This window comes from Strongylocentrotus purpuratus, unplaced genomic scaffold, assembly GCF_000002235.5.
Source record: "Strongylocentrotus purpuratus isolate Spur 01 unplaced genomic scaffold, Spur_5.0 spur5_contig_827, whole genome shotgun sequence".
NCBI classification, from domain to species: domain Eukaryota; kingdom Metazoa; phylum Echinodermata; class Echinoidea; order Camarodonta; family Strongylocentrotidae; genus Strongylocentrotus; species Strongylocentrotus purpuratus.
Genome location: NW_022145532.1, coordinates 934,212 through 958,240, shown reverse-complemented (window position 1 = coordinate 958,240; position 24,029 = coordinate 934,212). Strand labels below are relative to the sequence as shown.

The 24,029-nt window shown below is 35.3% G+C and overlaps 2 protein-coding genes across 2 annotated transcripts in view; one reads left to right on the top strand and one right to left on the bottom strand.

Moving 5' to 3' along the window:
* Positions 1-15,619, top strand: part of LOC100891979 (neogenin) — a 66,528-nt gene extending 50,909 nt beyond the window's left edge. The window contains exons 23-30 of the mRNA XM_030983010.1: positions 663-1,151; positions 1,705-2,505; positions 2,853-3,221; positions 4,200-4,520; positions 7,183-7,275; positions 10,167-10,304; positions 10,645-10,787; positions 12,269-15,619. Of these exons, the coding sequence (XP_030838870.1) occupies positions 663-1,151; positions 1,705-2,505; positions 2,853-3,221; positions 4,200-4,520; positions 7,183-7,275; positions 10,167-10,304; positions 10,645-10,787; positions 12,269-12,376 (2,462 nt within the window). The 3' untranslated portion in view covers positions 12,377-15,619. The remainder of the gene's footprint in view (positions 1-662; positions 1,152-1,704; positions 2,506-2,852; positions 3,222-4,199; positions 4,521-7,182; positions 7,276-10,166; positions 10,305-10,644; positions 10,788-12,268) is intronic.
* A 3,353-nt stretch (positions 15,620-18,972) lies between these two features.
* The window catches only part of LOC115923015, a 45,062-nt gene continuing 40,005 nt past the window's right edge, over positions 18,973-24,029 (bottom strand). Inside the window, exon 5 of the mRNA XM_030983003.1 lies at positions 18,973-19,238. Within this exon, the coding sequence (XP_030838863.1) occupies positions 19,194-19,238 (45 nt within the window). The 3' untranslated portion in view covers positions 18,973-19,193. The remainder of the gene's footprint in view (positions 19,239-24,029) is intronic.

Sequence of the window (24,029 nt, the reverse complement as noted above, 5' to 3'; positions counted from 1 at the left end):
CCATGTTATTGCAATTATGGAATGTACATCTTTATTTAAACCATGTTTTCCTATGTAATCAGATAGTTGAAAAAACATTCAGTATTCTCATTGAATGAAATATTTGTACAAGTCATTTTATTAATCCATTCAATGTTAAATCCGTTGAACACTAAGCCCAAGATAGCTGCTCCTGATAGAGATTATTGAAAATGCACTTTATACCAAAATCACAATTTACTACCGAGTTAAATGGCTATTGCTATCTATTGTTTAGAAATCAAGTAACATAATAGACTAGCATGATGACTCATAAATGAAGAAAGACAAAACAAATTTATGATACTTTATCAATGCTATGTCCATCAAACTAGTTTTTAGGACAATGGAAAAAACAAGAACATGTTACACTAGTCTTTACTTTGAGAGGTAAATGAATTATTAATACTGCTGTTAAAGACTCTTCCTTCATCATTCGAATAATGGACATTCTACTAATTTAAAATATATAAGGGCATGTGTGGCTGTTTCACACACATCTGTGATATTTATTGTTTGAGATGATTATTTGTCTTCAATATGCATGTATTTATATCAGTTGCATGATTTATATTATTTGCATGGTTGTTATGTGCATGTTTTATGTTTTGTACCCCTGCCCCCTCCCTACTCTACAATCCTAGCTAACTATGCTAATGTCAAGAAGGGTGAGAAACCAAATGTCAACATCAACACGACCAATGTTCGCATTGAGGAGGTCAAGAATGAATACCAAGGAAACGATGCTTACTCCACCCTCGGCAGCAATCATTCTGAGTTTCCTGAGACCAGAACTCGTGAGAACTCTGACTCTCAACAGTCTGCCGTGGGTTATCATGACGGTCAGATTGTGACCTTCCCCGATGGTCAAATTGTGGCCAGTAGTGGACTTGCACCAAACCCATTGACCGTCACGTTTGAGGAGACGACTACCACTCATTCGGTGGAGAAGATGGTGCCACAATCAGATGGTAGCAATGTCAAGACCCTGTCAAGTCATCAGACCTTTGCCAAGTCTTACTCCACATCAGATGCATCCAGAGATCGGAATCTACAGACTATACTACAGGATGGCTTAGATAAAGGACCTCTGGCCATTGACATACCTCAGTATGCTGAACAACCTCTCAAAGGTATGATATCAAACTTCTACTAGCTATCTTAATAGGTTGAATACATGAACTTCTCATTATTATTTAAACCCTTCTTATTCTGAAGATCCTTGTCTTGTCAAAGACCAGAGTATAGCTTCTCTCCCTTTTTTCTGATATAATTTTGACGATATGACTTCCACATTGTAATACTTTTAGGATTCATGTAATGAAGTAAAATTTGATCAGTTATAAAATCGTTAATCATTTGCTTGTTTTAGGGGATATTGAACAATAGACAAAGTACAATGAATTTGAGGACTCTTGTCTCTTTGTTCAGTGACTGTTATCCATCTGAAAGCAATATTCATGAGAAACTATTAAGTCTTTCATTTTTAGTTCTTCAATTATAATATTCTGAGAAAAGAACTTGTGGTTTTTTCAGCTCTTTCAATATCCTTTCATAGTTGAAGGTATCTATATCAGGAACCATAACTTACAGTGAAATCAAATTTGAGAAATAAACTCTTGACATGGATTATTCCATATTGGTAATTCTATTCTAATTCTCTCTAATGCGTTGTCTTCCTACCAGCCATCACTGCTCCAACTGTCAGCAGCCTCAATGAACAATCGAGCTACCGTAACAGGTACAACACCTCACAGGATGGCAGCAACACCTCTACTGGTTTCAGTCCAGGAGGACTCAGAGACTACAACTACAGCTCCAGCGAAAATGCCCAGAGAGAATACAACAACTACAACACCATGGACAGCGGCATCGACACTGGACGGAGGCACGACTACCAGACCGGCAGCCTCAGGACGAACCCAAGAGGAGGGATGGTTGAGAACAGCAGCTACGAAGAGACCCAACATTACATAGTCCCTGAGCATTCTCCGGCAAGTCCACCTCTAGGTCACAGTGCGATATCACCAACCTTCCATGATGTCCCTAGGATTACTAGCCCTGTTGACATGGGATCCAGTCCTCCTCCTCTATCACCCATGATGTCCAGGGGTCTGACTCAGGATACTCATCTCTCCTCCAGCGCTATGACCTTACCAATGTCAACCAGTCGTGGCCTTGGCACAGACAATGGCAACTACAAGAGCAGCTCAAGCTACCAGTATCGAAGTGCTTCCAACATCGGCGATATGACTCATCGTGGAGGAGAGTCCCATGGTTCATCAACCATGAGTGGGATCGGAGGTAACCGTAACAAGTGGTACATGGGTGAGGGTAGCGGTAGCGGTACCAATGGCAGTACCAGTGCTTTCACCCCCAATCTGTCTGAGAGCAGGGATATCGACAGAGAGACAAGCTTTGCTAACAGTGTGTATTCTGGTAGCAAGGTCCATGCTGCATCCAGTGACTATGCTACTGACTCCAGAGGTATATTGCAATCAGTGGTATTAGTCAACAAATTTAAGAGGAATAACTTGACAAAAAATAAATGAAATGAATGATTTATCATTCCTTATTTTATGTTTCACTCATATTAAAGATTTTCTGAACGAACTTAAATAGGGAAAAATTGTCTTATTTACAAGATAAATTTTTATGAACAATGAGATCATCGATAAACATTATTATCTGGTATTATCAAATTAGTCTATTAAATGTATCTTCCCATACCCTGCAGTCTTCCATTATCCTCTAAAATGTGCATGTTTGGTGTTTGTATTAGATTGCTAGATGCATGTTTTATGTGACCATTCTGCCTTTCCCTCCTCTCCTAGTGCATGCACCCCTGTCCACCAACCATCAAGACGACCTCCTCTCTTCCGCTCCCATTTCCAATGGCTCCGCTCTCTCCCACAAGTCCAGTTCCTACCGCTATGACTCCAGTGGCCTTTCCAACACTGGGGGCCTGTCTACCGGGACGGGTGGGGTTTCATCGGGAGGAGGAGGTAGCATGTCTTATGGTGGTGTAGGTGGAGGGTCTGGTCTGTCCAATGGAACATCGGCTGATGCAGGGCGTTACTCCTCGAGCCACTCCATGTCTGGAAGTCGCTACTCTTCCAACAATAATAACTCCACGGGTGAACTCTTCTCTGATACCGATGCCGAGGTTGCTAGTACTATGAGTCGTGCTAGGAGCCAAGAAGGTATAGCAAAATCTTGCCTACAAACTTGGTCTTGATCCCATTAGCACAGCTTCTTGAAAAAGTGAAATATGCAGAGTGCAATGCTGCTATAGCAGAAAATACATGACAAGATAATTGGAAAGCTGATTGACTAAAATCTATGATAAAATTACACAATTTAATAACTCTTTACTTCAAAGACAGTGTAATGTTTAGCCTAGATATAATGCTCCTAGTTTGAAGTAGCAATAAACTTTTTATAGATAAGATTATATTTGGTCATTGCAATGTGGTATAAACTGAAACATAGTGTGTCCCTTGTTTACAATTTAGAGAGGCTACTGAAAGGAAATATGAAAATGAGATATATCTTGCTCTAGCATCTTAAAAAGCTTTGGTGTAGTTATACAAAAATTATGCATAATTTGCATTGAATTTGTTTGTGCTTTTCAATATTGCATTACATGTTATCATATACCACTCAGCACTGTAAGGTCTATTGTATCTCAGAAAACTAACAAAATTAATTTTTGTAATTCCATTGTTGATCAAAGTTAGTTACTTAAATAGCTTCTTTGAATGAAATTACAGGTTTTTACTTTGCAATTCATATTCGGCAGTTTCTCTTTGCATGTCCTGATATTTGTTTCTTGAAATTCCCTGCTACATATAACTGTATATAACCCTATATAATGTCCTTCATTCATAATAAGACTTTTTTTTTATTTTGGGGCTTCAAGAATATTAGAAAAAACAAATAAAATGTTAAGCTAACCAGTAGTGAAGCTATTTAGAACACAATTAGTGAGACGCATATATATATATGCCAAATATGCATGTTTCTCTTAATATCTTCAACCCTTATCAAGCCCTATAGATTTCCTCAAAATTTGGTACTTAACTTCTAAAATACTTTGCTAACAGTTTTTACTTTTCATTGTTCATGCTACTTTCCCTGAGTGATTTTATTTATTCCCCTTCCTTCTTTTATCCAATAAGTTTTATACCATCGTCCTCCCATCCCCCAATCATCCTACCTCCCACCTCCTCCCCATCATCATCATCATCGACCACCACCACCAGAGGCCGTCCTCCGTCGCGCACACTCTGCCAATTTCTTTCGCGAAACGAATGACCCAGCAATGGACTATGCGTTTGTTGGAGGAGACGACACGGTGTCCGAGATAGGGATGTCAGAGTATGCGAGGCGCCAAGCTAGGGTCATGGCCCGGGTCAATCACTCGCTCAAACAACGTGTCATTTCAAAGGCTATGTCGCTTGATCATGTAGCAGTTCAACAGATGGTTGATAGAAGAAGAGGTAGAGAATAATACATCTTAAGTCCTCATTTATTGTTGTATCATAAAATAATAATGATAATAATGAAATATCATCATATTACTATAAAACCATTATTCAATCACCATTTATGTATAATTCAATTTTAAATTAATATTGTATATTAAAGGGAAACATCTATAATCCATTATGCTATTCAGTTATATTTCAATAATAGTTGGTCTTTTCAAATGATATCGTAATGTTACATAGGTCCTTAAGGTAATGTGGTGAAAAGTTCTGACCTCCAAAAATAATGTTTAGGTGGAAAATTGATAAATATTGACAAACAGCATTCTTTGCTAATTTCACTAGCCAGTTGCTTATATGTTATGACTGATTACAGTAATATATTTGTAATATGTATGGTTTTGCTAAGGTCTTTTTATGGTATAAAAGCTAAGGTTTATAGCCCTGTTACTGGTGAACAGCAAGGGTGTGTGCGCATGTAGTTACAACACGTTTTATTCCCTAATACAATTTTGCATTGCGGTGTGTGTTTGACCAAAATTAATCCAGCAAAGTTAGTCTACAAAGCACTTAATGTTTGTTATTGTGAAAAACACTGTGTGAACATGTGAGTTAGATAAGAAAGAAAATTGACTGTGTTTGTTTTTCTCAACACTAAACACCTTTTTGCTGGATACCTTTGTTTTCAAACCTTTAGTTTGGCATGTTACAGTCGATTCATGCACATTTCAATGGGGGGGGGGGGGTGGTTGGAAAGTAATCCAATGTCATAAACGAAAACTTATTCTTAAAAGAAAACTAATTCGGGAATTCCATTGTAATGTATATTAAGTATTATAAATTATTTTTAAATATGGTTAAGTCTTATTTGAGGCAAGAGTACTCTACTAATGAAGATGAGAAAGTGGCGTCTTTTATCAATAACTAAGGTTCATCTGGTGAATAGTTCTGTGAATTTAAACTATATGTTTATCATCTATTTCCATGTGAAAGAAAATGGGTTGACATACCAATTTGCCTTTTCTTTTGCTTCCTTATATCAGGGTAAAGAAAGGGAACCTAACAAGCCATTGGTGTAAGCTACATATCCCCATCTTTCCTTCTTCCATTCAGCTTATTTTCTGTCATAACATTTGTCTTTGTTTCACATGATAAAGTGAACTTTATTCATTTCACTGGGATAATCATTAGCTACTTTTTTTCATGAACCTGTTAACACAAATATGAGTGTTTTGTTTTTTATTGATGGCTTTTTGCCAAAGATTTGATCCTTTATTAGCTGAATGCTGTTTCCTAATGAGGCAATTTATTGCCGGAGTACTAAAATAGTTCAGAGCGTAATTTAATAGTCATTATGATCTCACACTTATGAATGTTACACAATTACCATCCATGTTCAGGAACATCTTTAAATCAAACACATGTATTATGCTTATGCAAGCTTTTTCTGTGTTTTTTAAATATTTTTATCTTTTTTGAGTGTTTGGAAATTGTTCCAAACAAAATCTTAAAGTGTTTAAAAAAACTTTATTTCTTCAAAATGATAACATAAAGTGCATGTCCCTACTTTATGTCTGTTATTTTATGTCAATGGACAAGAAACAATTATCAATCTTTTGTCTGGAGCAAATTAGTGTATGTTATCTAAAAGACCATGATGTTTTTAAATACTGTTTTGTAATAACACTTTTTACACCTCACCAAAGCGCATGTATCGGTAGGGATATCTGTTCTCTATGCCCTGATGGTGTATACAATTGCAGATTTCTGGGATTATCTGAGATTACTAACATTGATTTTTTTTATCACACTATGCTACTGCTTTCATCTTGCATACATAGTGTGAAGTCATCCTCTTTTCTCTCTTTATTGCTTTCTCCACAGGGTTTCATCATTATTGTAACAAGATTAACTAAAACCTTCTTTTTCTCCATCTTAATATTAACATTTTCTCTCCCTCTTACTTTGACATTGTATGAGTCACAATGGGTGTACTAATACTTTGTGATTGCTTTGATATTCAAGTTCAACTGATGTCAACATTTATGAATAACAAGTCCTTTAAAACAAATTCCTGTCAGTTGCATATATGACATTTTACTTTCTCCTATCAAGTAATCTTTTCCAAAAGTTGTTTTACTTGATCGTTGTACTTCAGTGTGAATTTGATCATGATGTTCTTGCACAATTTCACAATTTTTGATATATATATTTTTTAAAATAATAATTTGTATGTTTTAAGCAGGAAATAAATGATACATCGGCACATTGCTGTTATATTGTAAATAATTTACATGAGATATCATGCTCGATGGTTTAACTAGGCAAAGAGAACTGAAACATTGTAATGATGTGCTTTTTATGCAGGACTTTAGCCATGAAATGCAGAAAAGAAATGATGGCTGTATGAAACTATGACACCACAGTTCTGCATGAAACTTGGCTGTGAAGTCCATGTATGCGTGCTGTGTTAACTCACATTACAAGCAAATTATACAAAATAAAAGGAGAGCAATCCCGATTTATCAAATGACACTTTATAAAATAACAGCACTCCATATAGTATCAGCACTTCACTCAAAATGTCGACATTTTGGTGCATGTTTGACTTATTTTTGTCTTCTTCAATGTGTTGACCTGATGTGTCTTTGTCTTTTTTCCCCTGGGATATCAGATAATTTGGTTAACACGCAGACCTATGACTTCATGTCTAATGCTTCAACACGCTCTGCTATGTCCGACAGGCCGCCATATGTGTATAGTTCAGGTATTGTCAAGGGAAAACTTCACTAACATATTATTAAGCAGTAGCATGCACTGCATTACATTGGAACAAAATAGTTGTAGATATTGCTTATGCACCTTGTGTCTGCTTTACCTGAAAAGAGAATGTGCTGATAGCAGTTTGCTGAGCTTGATATGATTTTTTTTATTTTAATATCTACTGCATTAAGCAATACTAGAAGCCTGCATTCACATGATAAAAAGGACTCTTCCCTCCTCTTTTGCACTTCTGCATTTTTGCTTTTGTCTTTGTTTAGTATTTTGCCATTATTAATTTTGAAATAACATGTAGAGAAAAATGTAGATTATTTCTTCTCCATCTCTAGAAAATGAAAATCCAAGAGTTAGATTTACTGTAGAAATTGATTTTGTAATATTAGAATATTTTGATATAAACATTTTCTAATTTCAAACACTTAAAATGTCATACAAAATTCTTTTCTAATATAAATTTATATTTTTATACAATTCAAAATCGGGGATATTGATTAAGTTAGGTTGGATAGGAACAAAATTCTGTTTTTTAGCTAACTCCTATTTGCTATTAGTACTGAAGAGCTTGCCATGTGAAGTGCATTTTCTCAGACTTCTAAGTTGGATGATGTTTTTTTTTATTGATGGCTTTTTACAATAGATTTGATACTTTAATAGCTGAATGATGTTTCCTAATGAGGCAATTTATTGTCAGAGTACCTAAGTTGTTCAATAGCCTGATGTAATAGTCGTTATGAACCCACAGTTATGAATGATAAGCAATTACCGTTTCCAGGTAACATCTTGAAATGCATTTAGCATCAAATGCATTATGCTTATGCAAGCTATTTTCTGTGTCTATTTTTACTTTTATCTTTTTCTTTAACATTGCCCTCTCTCTCTTCCTGCTTTCTGTCATCTTCTTACCACTCTCTTTGATCTATTTTCCCACATTTATATTTCTCTTGCTTCTGCATCTTCCCTGATTTGAACAGTCTGCTTTTTCTAAGTGTACTGCTTTGTTTTAAACAAATATATATGCAAGCTTGACTTAGGCCTGTATTATCTTTTATATTTGAGGAAAGATTAACAAAAGCATTAGTATAAAAGATTATTTAGGGTATGGTAGGTACTGCTAAACCTTTATATTGCTTATGATGAAACCTCTATCTAAATTGGTTTTTACTCCCAACATAACCAACATATAAATAGTGGATAAAATGAATCTCACAAAAAATGTAATTTAGGTAAATTTGCTATTTTTTAGCTAACGTGTGCTTATACATATAAATCCCAATTAGAACTCATAGAAATACATGAGAGTTAGATTTCTCTCTTCACCTGTCAAACACTATTATTTTCCTTATTTTCTACAAGCAGTTTCAGGTGATTGATACTTAAATCAGGAATGTTCATGCTTTAAGATAATTTACAATGCCCAATTAGATTAGATAACTAATCTGAGTTGAACAAAGCAAAGTCAATGGCAATTCACTAAATGAAAGTCACATCATTAAAGTTAGGTCCTTTTAGCACAAACTTTTGTTGTTGCTGCAAATTCTTATTAAACTGTTGTGCATATATTGACACATATGTATGCTTGATTAATTTGATTAACATGTGCATCATTCAGACCATTTGTTTTGTTTCTCATTGCACATAACACACACTCTGTTATAGATTAAACTACATAGGTATGTTCAGTCATGTGATTATACCATTGTTTGTTGGAATGGTTTGTATATAACATTTTTGTTGCAGCTTTGTATTTAAATCAGCTTTTTTGCTCATTACATGTAGATTTAATAACAAATTATTTTTGTGTGCAGCATTTTGCTAATACATGTATATACTTTCTAAAGTGCACCTTAATGTATTTCATTTTACAAGCTGACAGTTGTGTACATGATTTAGTTTAATTTGTATGAATGTCAGTTTTCTGCTGTGGATATGTGAAGGTCTCATAATGCTATTTCGTAGAGTTTGTGATCACATTTTGGATCAATAACTTACGTTTGATAACATGTTGTTTCTAAGCACATGTCTCACAAAAATGGTATACTGAAGGAATTGATGATTAATTTCAGTTCCAGCAGGTTTTATTTGTGTGAGTTGATAAAATGAGATTTCAGGGGCAAGTCTAAATTAAATGATTTTTCATTTGACTTCCTAGGCAATTTTTCATTCTAATGCAAAAGCTCATTTTTCATTTTTTTATCAGTAATATTGTGACCTATTACAAGCGATTTATCTTTATTTCCATCCCCCATAAAGTGAAGTTTAATTTATAGATATACATGTATTGTAATAAGAAAGAGGATTGTTGTTCCTTTACACAAATTCATGCACTGAACTCAGCTTTGCTGTCATTTTTTGGGGGGTCAAAGCTTGTGTAGTCTAGGATTCCTGAAACATTGATCTACATTTAGTTGGGCATTAAAATTACAATGAAGTACTGGTAGAATTTTTTTATTTTTTAAAGGTTGGCACTAGGCCGCTTGGACTAGGACAGCTAGAGACAGAAGAGAATGGAAATTTCATGAGGAGGGCTTTGTCCAACGTCTGGATGAACTATAGCCTGATAGATAGATAGATAGATAGAAAAATAAGATATAAATATCCTAGAAAAAAAAGATGACTTTTAAAAGCTAAAGTAATTATTTTTCTTGAGACATAACCCCCCTTTTTTTTTTAAATTGAAACAAAATTATCATTTTTAATTTGATATTATTTCAGAAAACCAATCATGAACTCCATATAAGCCTGAATGCTATCCATTCTTTCTTGCAATCCAATAATTCAAGCATTAGTTGTATGAGATTACAAAGAGCTGTACTAGCTCCGAGCCTTTCAGTGTGGATGATGTGTGTTTACACTAATGTGTACTTTTGTGTCCAGCAGGTTACCATAGTGATACCAATGCCAGCTCCCAAGATGAGTCCGGTAGTCAAAACAGTGGTACTGCACCCCGCACCAACCCCCTCTCTAGCTTCACTGTACCTGCTCCTCCTCCTCACTACCAACATCCACAGGCCAAGGGTATGTATGCATTATTCAAATGATCACGATATAGATGGTGATTAAATTAATGTTGATTTTGATAATAATGATGATGATGATGGTGAAAGTGATGGTGGAGGTGATGAAAAATTATATTGATTAGGAGGATGATAATGATAATAATACTGATGATGATGATGATGAAAGTGATGGTGGAGATGATAATAAAGATGATGAAAAAATGATATTTTTTAGGATGTTGATGACAACTATAATTTTAATGAGGTACTGTAAATGATATGATAATGTTCAGAGTTTATCAGCTCAAACCCTAATTGATCTTATGGATTAACACTGGGTATTTCTGTTAATGCTGTAGTGAGGATAACTGCTCCAACGTACAGTCCACTGAAGAGAGGTCAGCCTGGTCCAGGTCGAGGGCGAGCTCAACCTATGGCTGTCATCACACCCAAAGCACCGGATGTTACTTATAGAGGAATAGGTGATGGAAACAGCCCTGGGGTAAGGATTACTTCATTCATTCTCTCAATCCATTCCTTCATTCTGTCAATCCATTCCTTCCTTCTCTCAATCCATTCCTTCATTCTCTATCCATTCCTTCATTCTCTCAACAATCCTTCATCCACTGTATCCGTTCCTTCTTTCACTCAATCCATTCCTTTATTCTCTCAATCCATTCCTTCATTCTCTCAATCCAATCCTTCATTCTCTCAGTCCATTCCTTCATTCTCTCAATCCATTCCTTCACTCAATCCAATCCTTCATTCTCTCAGTCCATTCCTTCATTCTCTCAATCCATTCCTTCATTCACTCAATCCATTCCTTCATTCTCTCATTCCATTCCTTCATTCTCTCAATCCATTCCTTCATTCACTCAATCCATTCCTGCATTCTCTCAATCCATTCCTTCATTCTCTCAATCAAATCCTTCATTCTCTCAATTCATTCCTTCATTCTCTCAATCCATTCCTTTATTCTCGCAATCCATTCCTTCATTCTCTCAACTTATTCCTTCATTCTCTCAATCCGTTCCTTCATTCTCTCAATCCGTTCCTTCATTCTCTCAATCGTTTCTTCTTTCACTCAATCTGATTCCTTTATTCCCTCAATCCATTCCTTCATTCTCTCAATCTGATTCCTTTATTCACTCAATCCATTCCTTCAGTCACTCAATCCATTCCCTCATTCACTCAACCCATTCCTGTATTCTCTCAATCTATTCCTTCATTCTCTCAATCCATTCCTTCATTCTCTCAATCCATTCCTTCATTCTCTCAATCCATTCCTTCATTCACTCAATCCATTCCTTCATTCACTCAACCCATTCCTTTATTCTCTCAATCTATTCCTTCATTCTCTCAATCCATTCCTTCATTCTCTCAATCCGTTCCTTCATTCTCTTAATCTGTTCCTTCTTTCACTCAATCTGATTCCTTTATTCACTCAATCCACTCCTTCATTCACTCAATCCATTCCTTCATTCACTCAATCCAATCCTTCATTCACTCAACCCATTCCTTTATTCTCTCAATCTATTCCTTCATTCACTCAATCCATTCCTTCATTCACTCAATCTATTCCTCCATTCTCTCTATCTGATTCCTTCATTCTCTCAAATGATCCCTTCATATGTTTTTCAAGACAGGTGTGTTATAGCATAAATATTGTCAATAAACTACTCGTAAAGATTCACATACTGTTCGAACGCAATGAATACAATGTGAAAGCCCTTTGATTTCAACAGGCCCAATTATTTTATAAATTAGGATAATAAATCAAAGACTTCTACATCTTACTGAATAGTTTAATTGAAAGGTTAAATATTCAGAAATATTGTATATCTCATTTTCTCTTGTATACTTGATGGTTCTATAGACATATCATGACAACCTATGGTATTTTGTTTCCTATGTAGAGTTAAAAGCATTCAACCTTAAATATACATTTTGTTTGTTTTCCTTTTCTATTTGTTGAAATGACAGTCGACTGTGCGTACATTCAGTGCTGAGGATCTGAATGCTGAAATGATGCACCTGGAAGGATTGATGAAAGACCTGAATGAAATCACACAATCTGAACTACAAAACTGATTCCCTTCTATCCTCTATATTCTAAGTGCCAGTTAATATGCTGTTTTAGCGAGACAGAGAGAGAGAGGACACAACCATTTTTAGAGAAAGAAGCAATGGACATAAAGAGCTATTTTGTACATAATGTTCAAATATGAAGCAGTAGGGGAGGCAAGAATATGTAAATGAAATGATGGTTGTCCAAAAGAAAAAATTTTACTTGTGGAATACAGAATGATAGGAATTGCAATGGATTTGTATGGTATATTTCAAAGTGATTTTCTTTCTTTGCTGTATTAAGTTGTGCATATATTTTAATATTAATAAATTTGTAATGCTGGGCCAAAATTGTAGGCTCTTAAGGTCTACTACATTAGTAGATTGTCTTAACATGATGCTCAAATTATCAAGGAAAGTTTGTTAAATTAAACATTTTCAAAAAATTCCATTTTGTCTCTTCCTGAAAACAATGTACATGTATTCAAGGGATTAGTAGCATGTGTTTGGAAGTTGAGTGGTTTATTATCTTTAATGTCTTTTTCTCTAACTCAAATTTGTAAAACAATTCAAGTTATGCCAGTTATAAAAACAACTCAGTATAAGCCAAATCAGTTTGTGTATTTTCAAACATGGTAAACATACCTACTGAACTGGATGTAATACTAGATGGAAGAATAAAGATTGTCTGGAGAGTACATGTATTAGCTGCAAACTATTGGTGTACTTCCGCCACATAAGTTTACCACTTTTCAATTTTCAACTCAGAAGTACATGTCATAACATTCTTGGTTTTACATATATGCAAATGAAGAACATTATGAACAATAAGAGGGATGTATGTGATGATTTATGTCAAGACTATAATTGTTGTCTAACTTTATGTTTGTATAAATGCTTTATCTATATTTAAATAAAGAAAACATGAACATGTGCCTATATTAGGAAGAATTAAGCATAGCTCTCCAAAATGTAGATCAAGCGTAACTGAGGCAATTTTTTGTGTCTTGTAAAAATGTGTAAAGGTAGCATATTTTGTCATGAAGATGTTAATCTGTAAACAGGGTGCTTTCTTTTTACATTTTCTGTAAAGTTGTTGGTCAATATGTATAAATTAAGGCTGAGCATAGACTCATTGGTTGAACCCAGTGGTGCTTATTAATATCTCCTCATTTCCTACGGTTCTTTCAAAGAAGTACCAATGATAATGTCCAAACATTAGGTTAATTGTATATGAAAATCTGGGTTTTGTAAATTATCAGTCCATCCAGTGTCCAGTTTGGTAAAGTATTCAAGGTTGAATATGCAGGATTTTATTATATCTTCATATTTAGCTGATTTTGTTGTTCAAGCTGTAGAGATTTTGAACATCTTTGGTCTGACCATGTCCTCATGTATATCTTGTTTAAACATTTAGGTATCTAGGTTAGAGCTTGTATTTTAATTGTACAATAAAACACGTTGATAATGAAGAATGCTAGAAATATAAATGGTTTTCTTTGTCATTTTGCAGCAGCATCACAATGTTTTGTAAAGGTTCATTGTCATTCTTCCATTTTGAAATGTATTTATGCACAAGTCAACCCGAGGTGGGGACTTTAAAAGAATGTTGAATTGTAACATTTTAAATAGGAATTAGATTGCTTTGCCTATTGAGTTTGTAGCGTTCTTTTATGCTCTGACCAATTTCCAATGATCCAAAATTGCTTTTCAAAAAGTATTCTTTGATAAACATATGTAATCACTTCAATTATAATCTTTTGATCATGTCAAGTGAATTTACTTGATTTTGCCCCTTTTTCCAAATAAATACAATTGTTCTTTTTTCTAGGAAATTGAATCAATATATCTTTTGTGAAAGATATCAACAATGGCTGAATTATCTATTTTTGGCGAAAAGTGAGTGTTTCTTAAACAAGAATCAAGAGAAGAGGAACCTGTAAAGAATTGAATTATTATCAGTACTACTCTAAGATATTAGGTACTCAAAGAGTTTAGCCCTTTAGTATATTTATTGACACATTTGTGTAAGAAGCTTGTAAGTTATTTCTAATGTGAATAGTAAAATTATGGTGCTGTAGGTTGCTAGGTTATTCAATTTTTGTAATTTTTGTTACCTCATTTCCCAGTAGCAGTTTTCAGCTTTTAAATTGTATGATAAATAATTATAAGAAGTTTCATCTTAATGGAAGTAATTTAACAGTTTTGGTCTCTTTTATCACACGATATTACTATATTAATATAAACCACACACAAAATCAAATCAAATCAAATCAAAATGATACAGTGATATTTCTTGACTAATGTCTCAGTGAATATAATAATTCCATATTAAGAGATCTTATATGAGCAAAGTAAGATGTCTGTCAAATTTCTATCAGGAGCTAACTACAGCTATATGCTTTCCTATTTTGCTTTAAAACTTTGTGACAAAGAAGGATTATTGAAAAGTTATTTTTTGTTTAATATTTATTTTGATGAATGCTGCATTTGAATGTTTGATAATGTCTGCAATGAAACCTTGCAGTTTACCAGAAAAAAGGAAAAAGAATTTGTGTTATCATCGAAAAGGGTTTATGAAGTGGCATCAGTGAATCTATTTCAGTTTAATTAAGAATGTCTTAAGATTATATAAGAAAAATGAAAATTGTTAATAACTAATTGCATGATTGAATTTTACAGCACAATTCTGGTCATAATTTGTGTTTTAAGTTGAATCATTGATGAGCTATAATCATTTTCAGAATGATGAGATTATCCCTATGAGCTCCAAGCAAGCAGAGCAGAGGGCGTCCTGTTAATCACTGTGAAAATGAAGAGTTTTCCTGTATGTGTTCTTCAGTGATGACTGGAGAAGAAGAGACATGTCATATGAAAGTGTACATATGTCTTCTATTTTTATACAGTAAGATAAGTTTGAGCGGTTTTTGAGAGGAGAAAATAATTAATGTAGATTTAAAATAGTCAAGAGCCAGGCCATGTTGCTGAGTGTTCTATCGGCATAGAATTATTCATGTAAATGTATGTAATATTGATAGAATGTGCTTGATATGTATTTTGCTCTGAAGAAATGCAATTTAATGTGATTTTTGTCTTAATTGTACTTCCTTGTGAATGTATTTAAGTGGATTTATTGTTCTTTTTATAAAGGTATTCACTCTTTTATATTATTTCTATTTATATATTATTAGACATAGACCATACAATTCTGAATAAAACTTGCTTGCTTTTATGGAATAAATAGCTTCAATGCGTAATTTTCAAAAATGCTTAAGAGTAGTGCATTCTCTGCTGTCATTAAAGCCAATACAAATACAGCAGAAATATACATTTCAAAGATTATCAAACAAACAAACAAACAAACATTTACTCAACAGACTTCTAAATATGTGATATAAATTTTTGCTATACTAAATGAATGCAGCAGATTGTTTAATGTCTGTTTGCAAAATGTTACAAAGTCAGGGAATGATTATGAACTAGATCTGTTTGTATGGTTGTTTTTTAGTTGGATATGTTCGAATCGAATGGGTTGATGTGAATGATTTCTTTGGTTTAACGTACATTATTTTGAAGTACATTAATAGATAGATGCTCACATGCACACTCTTATCATACATCATCCAGCCAGGCTTAAGAAGAGACTACTTCAACGATTTCTATGACAGATTACTTTTATTGAGACCAAGCCAAAACAACAGTTTACAAACCAAAGAAAAATAATCTTTTGTCTTATATGTACAAGATTAGAATAAAGAAACGAGTCTAAATATCATGTAAACCAACCTCTATGAACACAACCTTCAATTGTCAGATGTGGCACTTCTTTGGGGCTTTAATTATTCACATGTTTGTGGTATGTAAATCCACTGAAGATGTTTTATATAGTCCTAACCTATTATAGGCCTACTCTTTAATTCTCGAGTTGCGTCTTTCATTTTCCCGTTAATTTATTGAATGATATGAAAGTCTTCCCCGACAATGCGTACACTCCTAAAAGTGAAGTTGAAAGAAAGATACAGAAGAATTACTGCATAGAAGAGTACAATATTAAACCGTAATGACTAAAGCATACAACACTTTACTTGCTTTGTTCTTGGTGCTTTGCAAAAGTAATCAAGAACACTGGAGTGATTAATAACGTTTCTTGACAAATTAAATAAAAAGTACATTTGACACTTCTAAGAAATTCACCAGACATCAGTTAAACTTTTTTATGGAAAATAGATCCGTTTCTATGGAATAGTTTTTATGTTTCCTATATAGCCGCATGAACACGTTGAGATTGCCTAAACGAGAAGGGAAACACAGGAATAATTCTCGATTTTCTTTAACAAAATGAATGTAAACACGTTGAAAATGTAGAATGTGCTAATAAAGATATAATAGTCAATACTTATTAGGCTACAAAGTAATATAATGCGTAATTTGTCTATGTCAACAAAAAGGTCAGCTAGCTATTGATGAGAAATTTGTGATTTAAATTATGTGAAACATCTAATGAAACTACAGTCGCTGTAATATTCTAACATAAAAAAATCTTAAAATGACAAACGTACGTGCTACTGCACATACAAAATAAGTCGCTACATTTATGTCGTATGTATTTGTTGATTGTTCAATTTACTTTTTTTATATTAGATATTCTCTTTTGTCGCAATTACATGCTTTTAATAAAAAAGGAGTCATAATATTTGGCCGAGAAATATTAATCTTGTCTATCACAATTTTGTTTTTCTTACCAGTGTTATTTGATATTTAGAGTTTATGGAATTGAGACATTGGGTTCCTGCGTTGCGGATTAAATACACGAATTTCGATGCTCTCATTTTTCATCTCGAGGAATTATCCAAAGCCTGACTCACTAAACCGCTCTGACTATGTGTGATCTTATGCTAGCGTCTTTATAAATAGTAGAAGAAACCCTTCATCCTGTCTTGTCAACACTCTGCAAAAGTGGAGTCTTTAGGTGGCAAAGCCAATAGTTCACTCCGAGCAAGACAATCTGAATAAGCGAGAAAAAACCCCGAGGCTTTCTTCCTCTTTACCTTTATCATTAAACACAAGCAAGATGCGAAGGAGATTAAAATCACGCTTCGGCAGCGTCCTTGCATAATTGAACATTTATTAAGTAGTCAAATCACTCCATTCTCAATCTTTATGTTTATTTTATTGGTCATCGTAATTTGCCAACCTGCTTTCCCCATCGACAAATCAATCATATCTAATTTGCCTTGGAGATGAGCATGAGTGTGCTCTTTATCCAGAACATTTCCATTATAGGGAATGAAGAAGAAAAAATATGTAGAACAAGATTTCATTCGCCCTGTGTTGCTATTTTTCGTGGGAAACCCGGTGAATAAAAGTTTGTGCAGGTGCCTAGATTAAAACAACATTTGTTCACGCTGTTAAAACAATGAGGAGATGTGGCTGTAATTGTTATCTAGATGTGAGTGAAAGGTACGCCAGAAGGCTCTCTGCAACATCAAGTCAAGTTTAACAAATTCAATATGCATCCCATCAAAACCGAACCTTTCTATATATAAAATAGAGGCAAACAATCTTGATTTTGGAACTGGCCTTCAGCAGAATGGAGTATATGAGCCTTAATTCTACCCTGTCTAAACATCGTGTATCATGATACCTTCCTCACCACAAACAAATTCTCGAACACCTGGAAGTCAAATGTCAACGTTGTTTGTTTCTTTTTTAATGACGTCATAACAACACATATTTAACTAAACGACAAGAAATGACTATTTTTCAGATTTATCAATTGACATTTCCTTTGTGCACTTTTCAATAATCATTGCAGCGTTAAAAATAATACATGTATGTGTACATTTTGTATATTACTATTAAAAGGCGGCGATGGGGTGGGACGGTGACCCGTTTCCCAGAAATATATATTTTTTTAAATTATCATGTAATGACTCGACCTTTAACATGACACCAAAGAGGCTCTATAATGCTCTAAGAGGCAAATTTTATGTATTTGAAAATGGAAAATCTCGTGCGGTCGCTATGATCCTTCGCATAATAACGATGAATATGATGGATTGCACTCAGCTGAACATAGCTATGGAATCAAAATATAAGCACAGACGTAGTGCGCTTAAAATGGGGTCTTATATGCTTAAGAATGCAGGATCAGGAACCCCCACCCCACCCCCTTCTAAAAAAAAAAGAGAAAAGGGGGAGGGGAATCCCTTCAAAAGTCTAGATAGCATATTTAAAGCAAGCTTTTCTCATTTGTGGTTGTCATTGCAAAGTTTTTATGCAAAATCAGACGGGGAGGGAGGAGAGGAACCGGTTCTGTCGCTACTTCCTTGGATTTTTCCCCCCACTCTTTTTTGAATGAAAGAAATCGCCGCCCCTGCATGCTACATACACGTACCAATAACCGGAGATGAAAAGAGAAACTAAACCTTGATCACGTGGGGCGGAATAATATTAAAACTGATATGTATATATGTATACTGTACAATTGTGCTTTAAGGTAATTTCACATTATAAGAGTTTAGTTTATTTACTCTAATGCACTTATTTGATTTTATAAATTACAAGTTAAAACTATTTAATCAAAACCGGTGAGCCACGTGCGTGCAATCGGTAGTTGTGACTGACAGCAACCATTATGTACAACCGAGAGAAATGGGAGACGTCAATATATATATATTTCCGTTTTGTTTACATGGGTATAGTGCTGGACTAAAGTGATTTATGTAGAAATTAAAAATATAAACAGTTTGATGGGAATATTTACAAAGCAAAATCGAATTATTGAGGTGAGATCTATTTTTTGTTTACGTGACGACATGACATCACGTGAGATGTGCTTCTAGCGGAGATCAAGCCCTTTTGATACTGCGAAGTCTTCGATCATCTGCAGAGGAAGGGAAACGAGAACGAGAGAGAAAGAGAGAGAGAGGGGGAAGGAGGAAGGAGGGATGAAGAGATAAAGAGGGAGGGAGAGAAAGAGAAAGAGAGAGAGAGAGAGAGAGAGAAGAAAAAGAGAGATGGAAGAGGTAGGGAGGGTAAATATAAAAACAATGATCAATTAAACATCGAAAGAGAACAGAGAATTATTAATTCTATTCTAGTTACCATTCAAAACTTTCTTACTTTCAAAAATAATAAAGTGATGGTTCAATCAATTGCTAAAAATATATTATTCCTTTTAATTGGTGAATCTAATTGTCAAATCAATACTCGTATACTTCAAGCTGCATCAAATGATATAATCGAACAACTTAGATCGGGATTATATGCTGGGTCACCTACTCAATATGTTTTCTACGAAATCGAATGTCCTCCTTTGAAGACTCCCAGTATCTTCGTTATTTTTCGTGCTTTAAATATATATTTGTTTTTAATTCAATGTTGGTACGCGATCGTTTGTTGAACCATCATATACACGTGTTGTACTACATATTTGGTGGTAAATGGATCAAATTGGAAGTCAGTATAGAATCGAGTAGAGAATTGTCTGGTAGTGTATAGTATAATGATGTGAAATGTTTGATGCCGTTATATACGCTTCAGGATGGACAGTGCAGGGTGACGATATAGGCAGGAAATACTATTAAAAAATACCCAGTCCAGTTGGGTACACTGCATTTCCTGCATATTAAAGTATATATTTTTATTTTTTAAAAAGAAGAGGAAAGAGTCATCTACGTTGTCGAATGTATCATGTACGACAAATGGACTTAGCCACTGACGTAGGAAGAGGGGGATACTGCCTCTTAAATGTTCCACGCCGAAAAGTTCAGGATATATATATTCTTTAACTCTCTTACTCGACTTCAAATAAAGCAGAACAGATAAGGGGATATGATTGGATTGAATTATATATATTTACTGTATTATCATTGTTTGCTTACTCTGAGCGTGTTGAGCAATATGAATTGCTAAGTTTTCTTCCAACCCTATCTGTCAAAACTTTTGAAAGCTATGAATATATTGATTTCTCACTACAATGTTCTAATGATCACGGGAGGGATGTCTCAATATAATACTTTGTCTTATGAAGGGCATTTTGGTGGATGTGAACATCCCCATCAATGGGCAAATGAGTGACTTTACATGTAATATTTCCTGTATGATTCAAAAGAATGACACTCGTGTACAGGGGCGGCGATCTCGGGGGGGGGGGACAGGGGGGACACGTCCCCCCTCAATTATTTTAGGGGGATTGTCCCCCCGGAAAATCTGAAAAAGTGCCCCCAAAAAGTGTATATCAAATACTGATTAAAGACTGCAACAAACATTTAGGCTCTGGAGGGCCCAAGAGTGCAGTGTTTAGACAAATAAAAATGCAAACATCTTCTTGCTCGGGAACTACGCTCCCTCGCATAATATCCTTCAAAGTGTTCAGGTAAATATTGTGGAAAAGAGAAGTGTGAAAAAAAGTATATTGCTTGTGTTTATACTATAGTTTTGCTAAGGAAAGTAATTTTTTAATACAACAAAACTTCAAAAATCTGTGCGGGGGTAGTCACGTTCGTCACCTTCAGTCCTCTCATTCACTATGCTTCCTCGCACTGGCGTAATGATTGGGGGGGGGGGGTCAGGCAGTTGCCCCTCTAATAAAATTCAAACGTGGTTTATTTCTAATTCGATACCAGTGCTTTATAAATGGTGCTAAAATATGGCATGGTTTTTCCCTGTGCTTCCGGGAGGCGTTATTTTTTTATGCGGCACAGATTGGGGCATGGCGCGTGTTAAACCTATGGGAAGTACGTTCTTTCCCTTCTGAATAGTGTCTGCACATACGTGAGACTAGTCATGTTAGCTAGCGCATTAGATAGCGCTGCGAAGAAGTTTGTATATCCATCGCGAACTATGTGTTTAGATAACATTCCTCTTCGTTTAAGTTAGTTAAGTTTTATTGACTAATTATTGTGATGTTCTCCTTATTGACGTGCTGCCTCCTCTTCAGATTTCCAATTTGATTTTAATTGTCGATGTAATGATTTTCCATGCGGTAGTGGATTAAATGTAACACTATTAAAAACAGACTTCTACTACTTATACTCTCTAGTACGCACACGACCAGTATTAGTCTGTAAATCAAGACCCCTTTTTAAAAAAAGCCCCAATCTGTGCCGCATAAAAAAATAACGCTTCCGGGAGCTCTGCCCCCTAGACCCCACCTAGGGCCGTAATGCGGCCACTGGTTGCTCCTCTGACCGTAAACAAATGCCTTAACACCCTGAGCTTCGCCCCCTTGGACCCTACCATGGGTCCTAGGGCGGGCCCCTGGATGCTCATCTGACCGTTATTAAATGCCTAAAACCCCTGAGCTTCATGGGGCTAACCCCTGAACCCCAATTTGAAAAACGTTCCGCGGGGTCTTCATGTAACTTGTTAGAGTAAGGGTGATGCGGATTTTTTCTTCTTCTGCCCCCTTCCCCAAGCGTTTTTTCTCATTACACCATTGCTCCCTCGTCTCTCGCATTTCGCCCCCCCCCCCCTCCCCCGTCATGAAAAGAATTTGCCGCCCCTGCTCGTGTATGTAACTGTGTTACCAGAGTTTGAACAAGCACGTTTTTACCGGCTCCCCCATAAAAGCCTTTACTCATTCCGACCATGGACCCTACTAATATAGGTCCATATTCCGACACTGCACTCAACCAATGTTACAGAATAGTTGTTATCTAGTAGGGATCATGGGGTGAAATGTAATAGCACTTTGATTTTTTATTGGAATATTAACAAAAACTTCTTATGTTGTCAGTATGATACATTTCGCACAGAATACCCCCCCCCCCCCCACAAATATAAAAGAAACAAATAAATCAATGCATTATCGAATAACAAAGATAAAACTGCCCATGATAGAATGAGAGCTATTTCCCTTTACTTCTTCATCGTGATCTTTAGACTTGTTATATCCAATGGAAACAGGACATCCTGACAGAACTACATCAAGCTGAATTGTCTTCGTCGTATTTCCCGACTGCTAGCTTGTTGATATAACCACGACCATGGTGAGGGTCATGACCATCGGTTTGACCGTATCTCTGCCCGTCTCTTGCCTGTCACTAGACGGTGGTTCAAAGCAAACACTACAGAGCCGTTAAAGGATAGGGTTTACTAGTGTCGAGGGTGTGGCGTGATGCATGCCGTCAACTTCCACCATTAAACCAACAACCTTAACTCTGCCCTTCAAATATCTCCTTCCCTTCCATCAAATGAAAGCATGGAACGAGGTTGAATGGCATCCTTTCGAATCGTTCATCTCGTCATACAAAATAGAATTGTCATTAAATCATAAAGATTCTATGTTATAATCGCAAAAATTGCGCTACGCTACTCAAACTAGATCATCCACAATTTTGTTTGGATTTGAGAATGATGTTGAACTGAATTATGACACTGATTCGAGAGGTTGTTGGAAGTATTTTTGTAGAAAGAAGGAGTCCAACTACAATAGATTAAGTTAGTTGATAGTAGAGTAGTCTTATATAGGCGGGCGCTGTCTGTTTTGTATTTCTTTAAATTGTTAGTCAATTTCAGGATAATGTTTGAAGCTGATCGCTTTTTCGAACAATCAGGGTTATAAATAAGTAAATATTAAGTTAAGAAAATGGACACATAGAACTAACCTGTGTTGGACCGACGCGTCGGTTCTAACTGTCTTCGTCATAATGTACGGAATACAGTATAGGCCTATTCAATCGATGTATTGCCGAATATCTAACGATTCAGACGGAGGCTTTTAGTAATTGTAATATACCTTATTTTGAGTGTTTGAGCCTTTGATGTGAAAAAAGAGTATGTCTAAATCTTGCATATGTTGGGAAACATATCATTTGGCATTACAAACATCCAGTGGGAAGATAACACTATTTGATGCAATACAAAATTATAGCATTAAATAAACTATGTATACCACTCGTTGGGAATTCCTCAGAACTCTGGTAAAACAAAATTAATTAATCATAGCTCAAAGAAATTATAAAAATAATCACTGACTGCAATGGTACAATAACGAGCTTACACAAAGTATTTTGTTCATATTCCCGTTTGAAACATAAATAACCAAAAAAGAGGTCTTCGGGCATTTTATGAGAAATGAAATTGAAATCCCTCTCTGATATAGGCCTACGATCTGTCGTGTTTTAATCCTAAATAGTTTTCATGTGCTCCCATGTACTTGCCTATCCAACTTCCCTTTTCCCTGTTTGTTTCTGGTCTATCTATATATCTCTCGCTCTCCTTCTCCTCTCCCCCTCTCTCCATTGCTTTCTTCTTCTTCCTCTTCTTTCTCTAGTCTACCTTCAGTCTAATATTTAGTCATTGCCTCGGTATACACATGATCATTTGGTATATCTTCAACATGATTGCATTTACTTCTTTCAGGTAAGTCACTGTACAATTCACACCACGTTATAAAAAAGGTGCGTTTTTAAATTGTCTGTATTCGGCGTAGTTCAGTTGGCCTTGTTGCCATTTCTTACGCAATACTTTAGGTGGGAGGTGTGTAAAAAGATTCCACTTGAATCACGTTGCCACTCACATTTTAATTAGACTTTGACAAGTGGATGGGGTGAATGCAATAAGAGTCATGAAATCCCGCTGAATCTCATACCCTACATACCGTTTAACGAGAAAGGCCACTGTGAGGAGCGAAAAATAATTATGAAGAAAGGTCGTGTAACATGGGAGA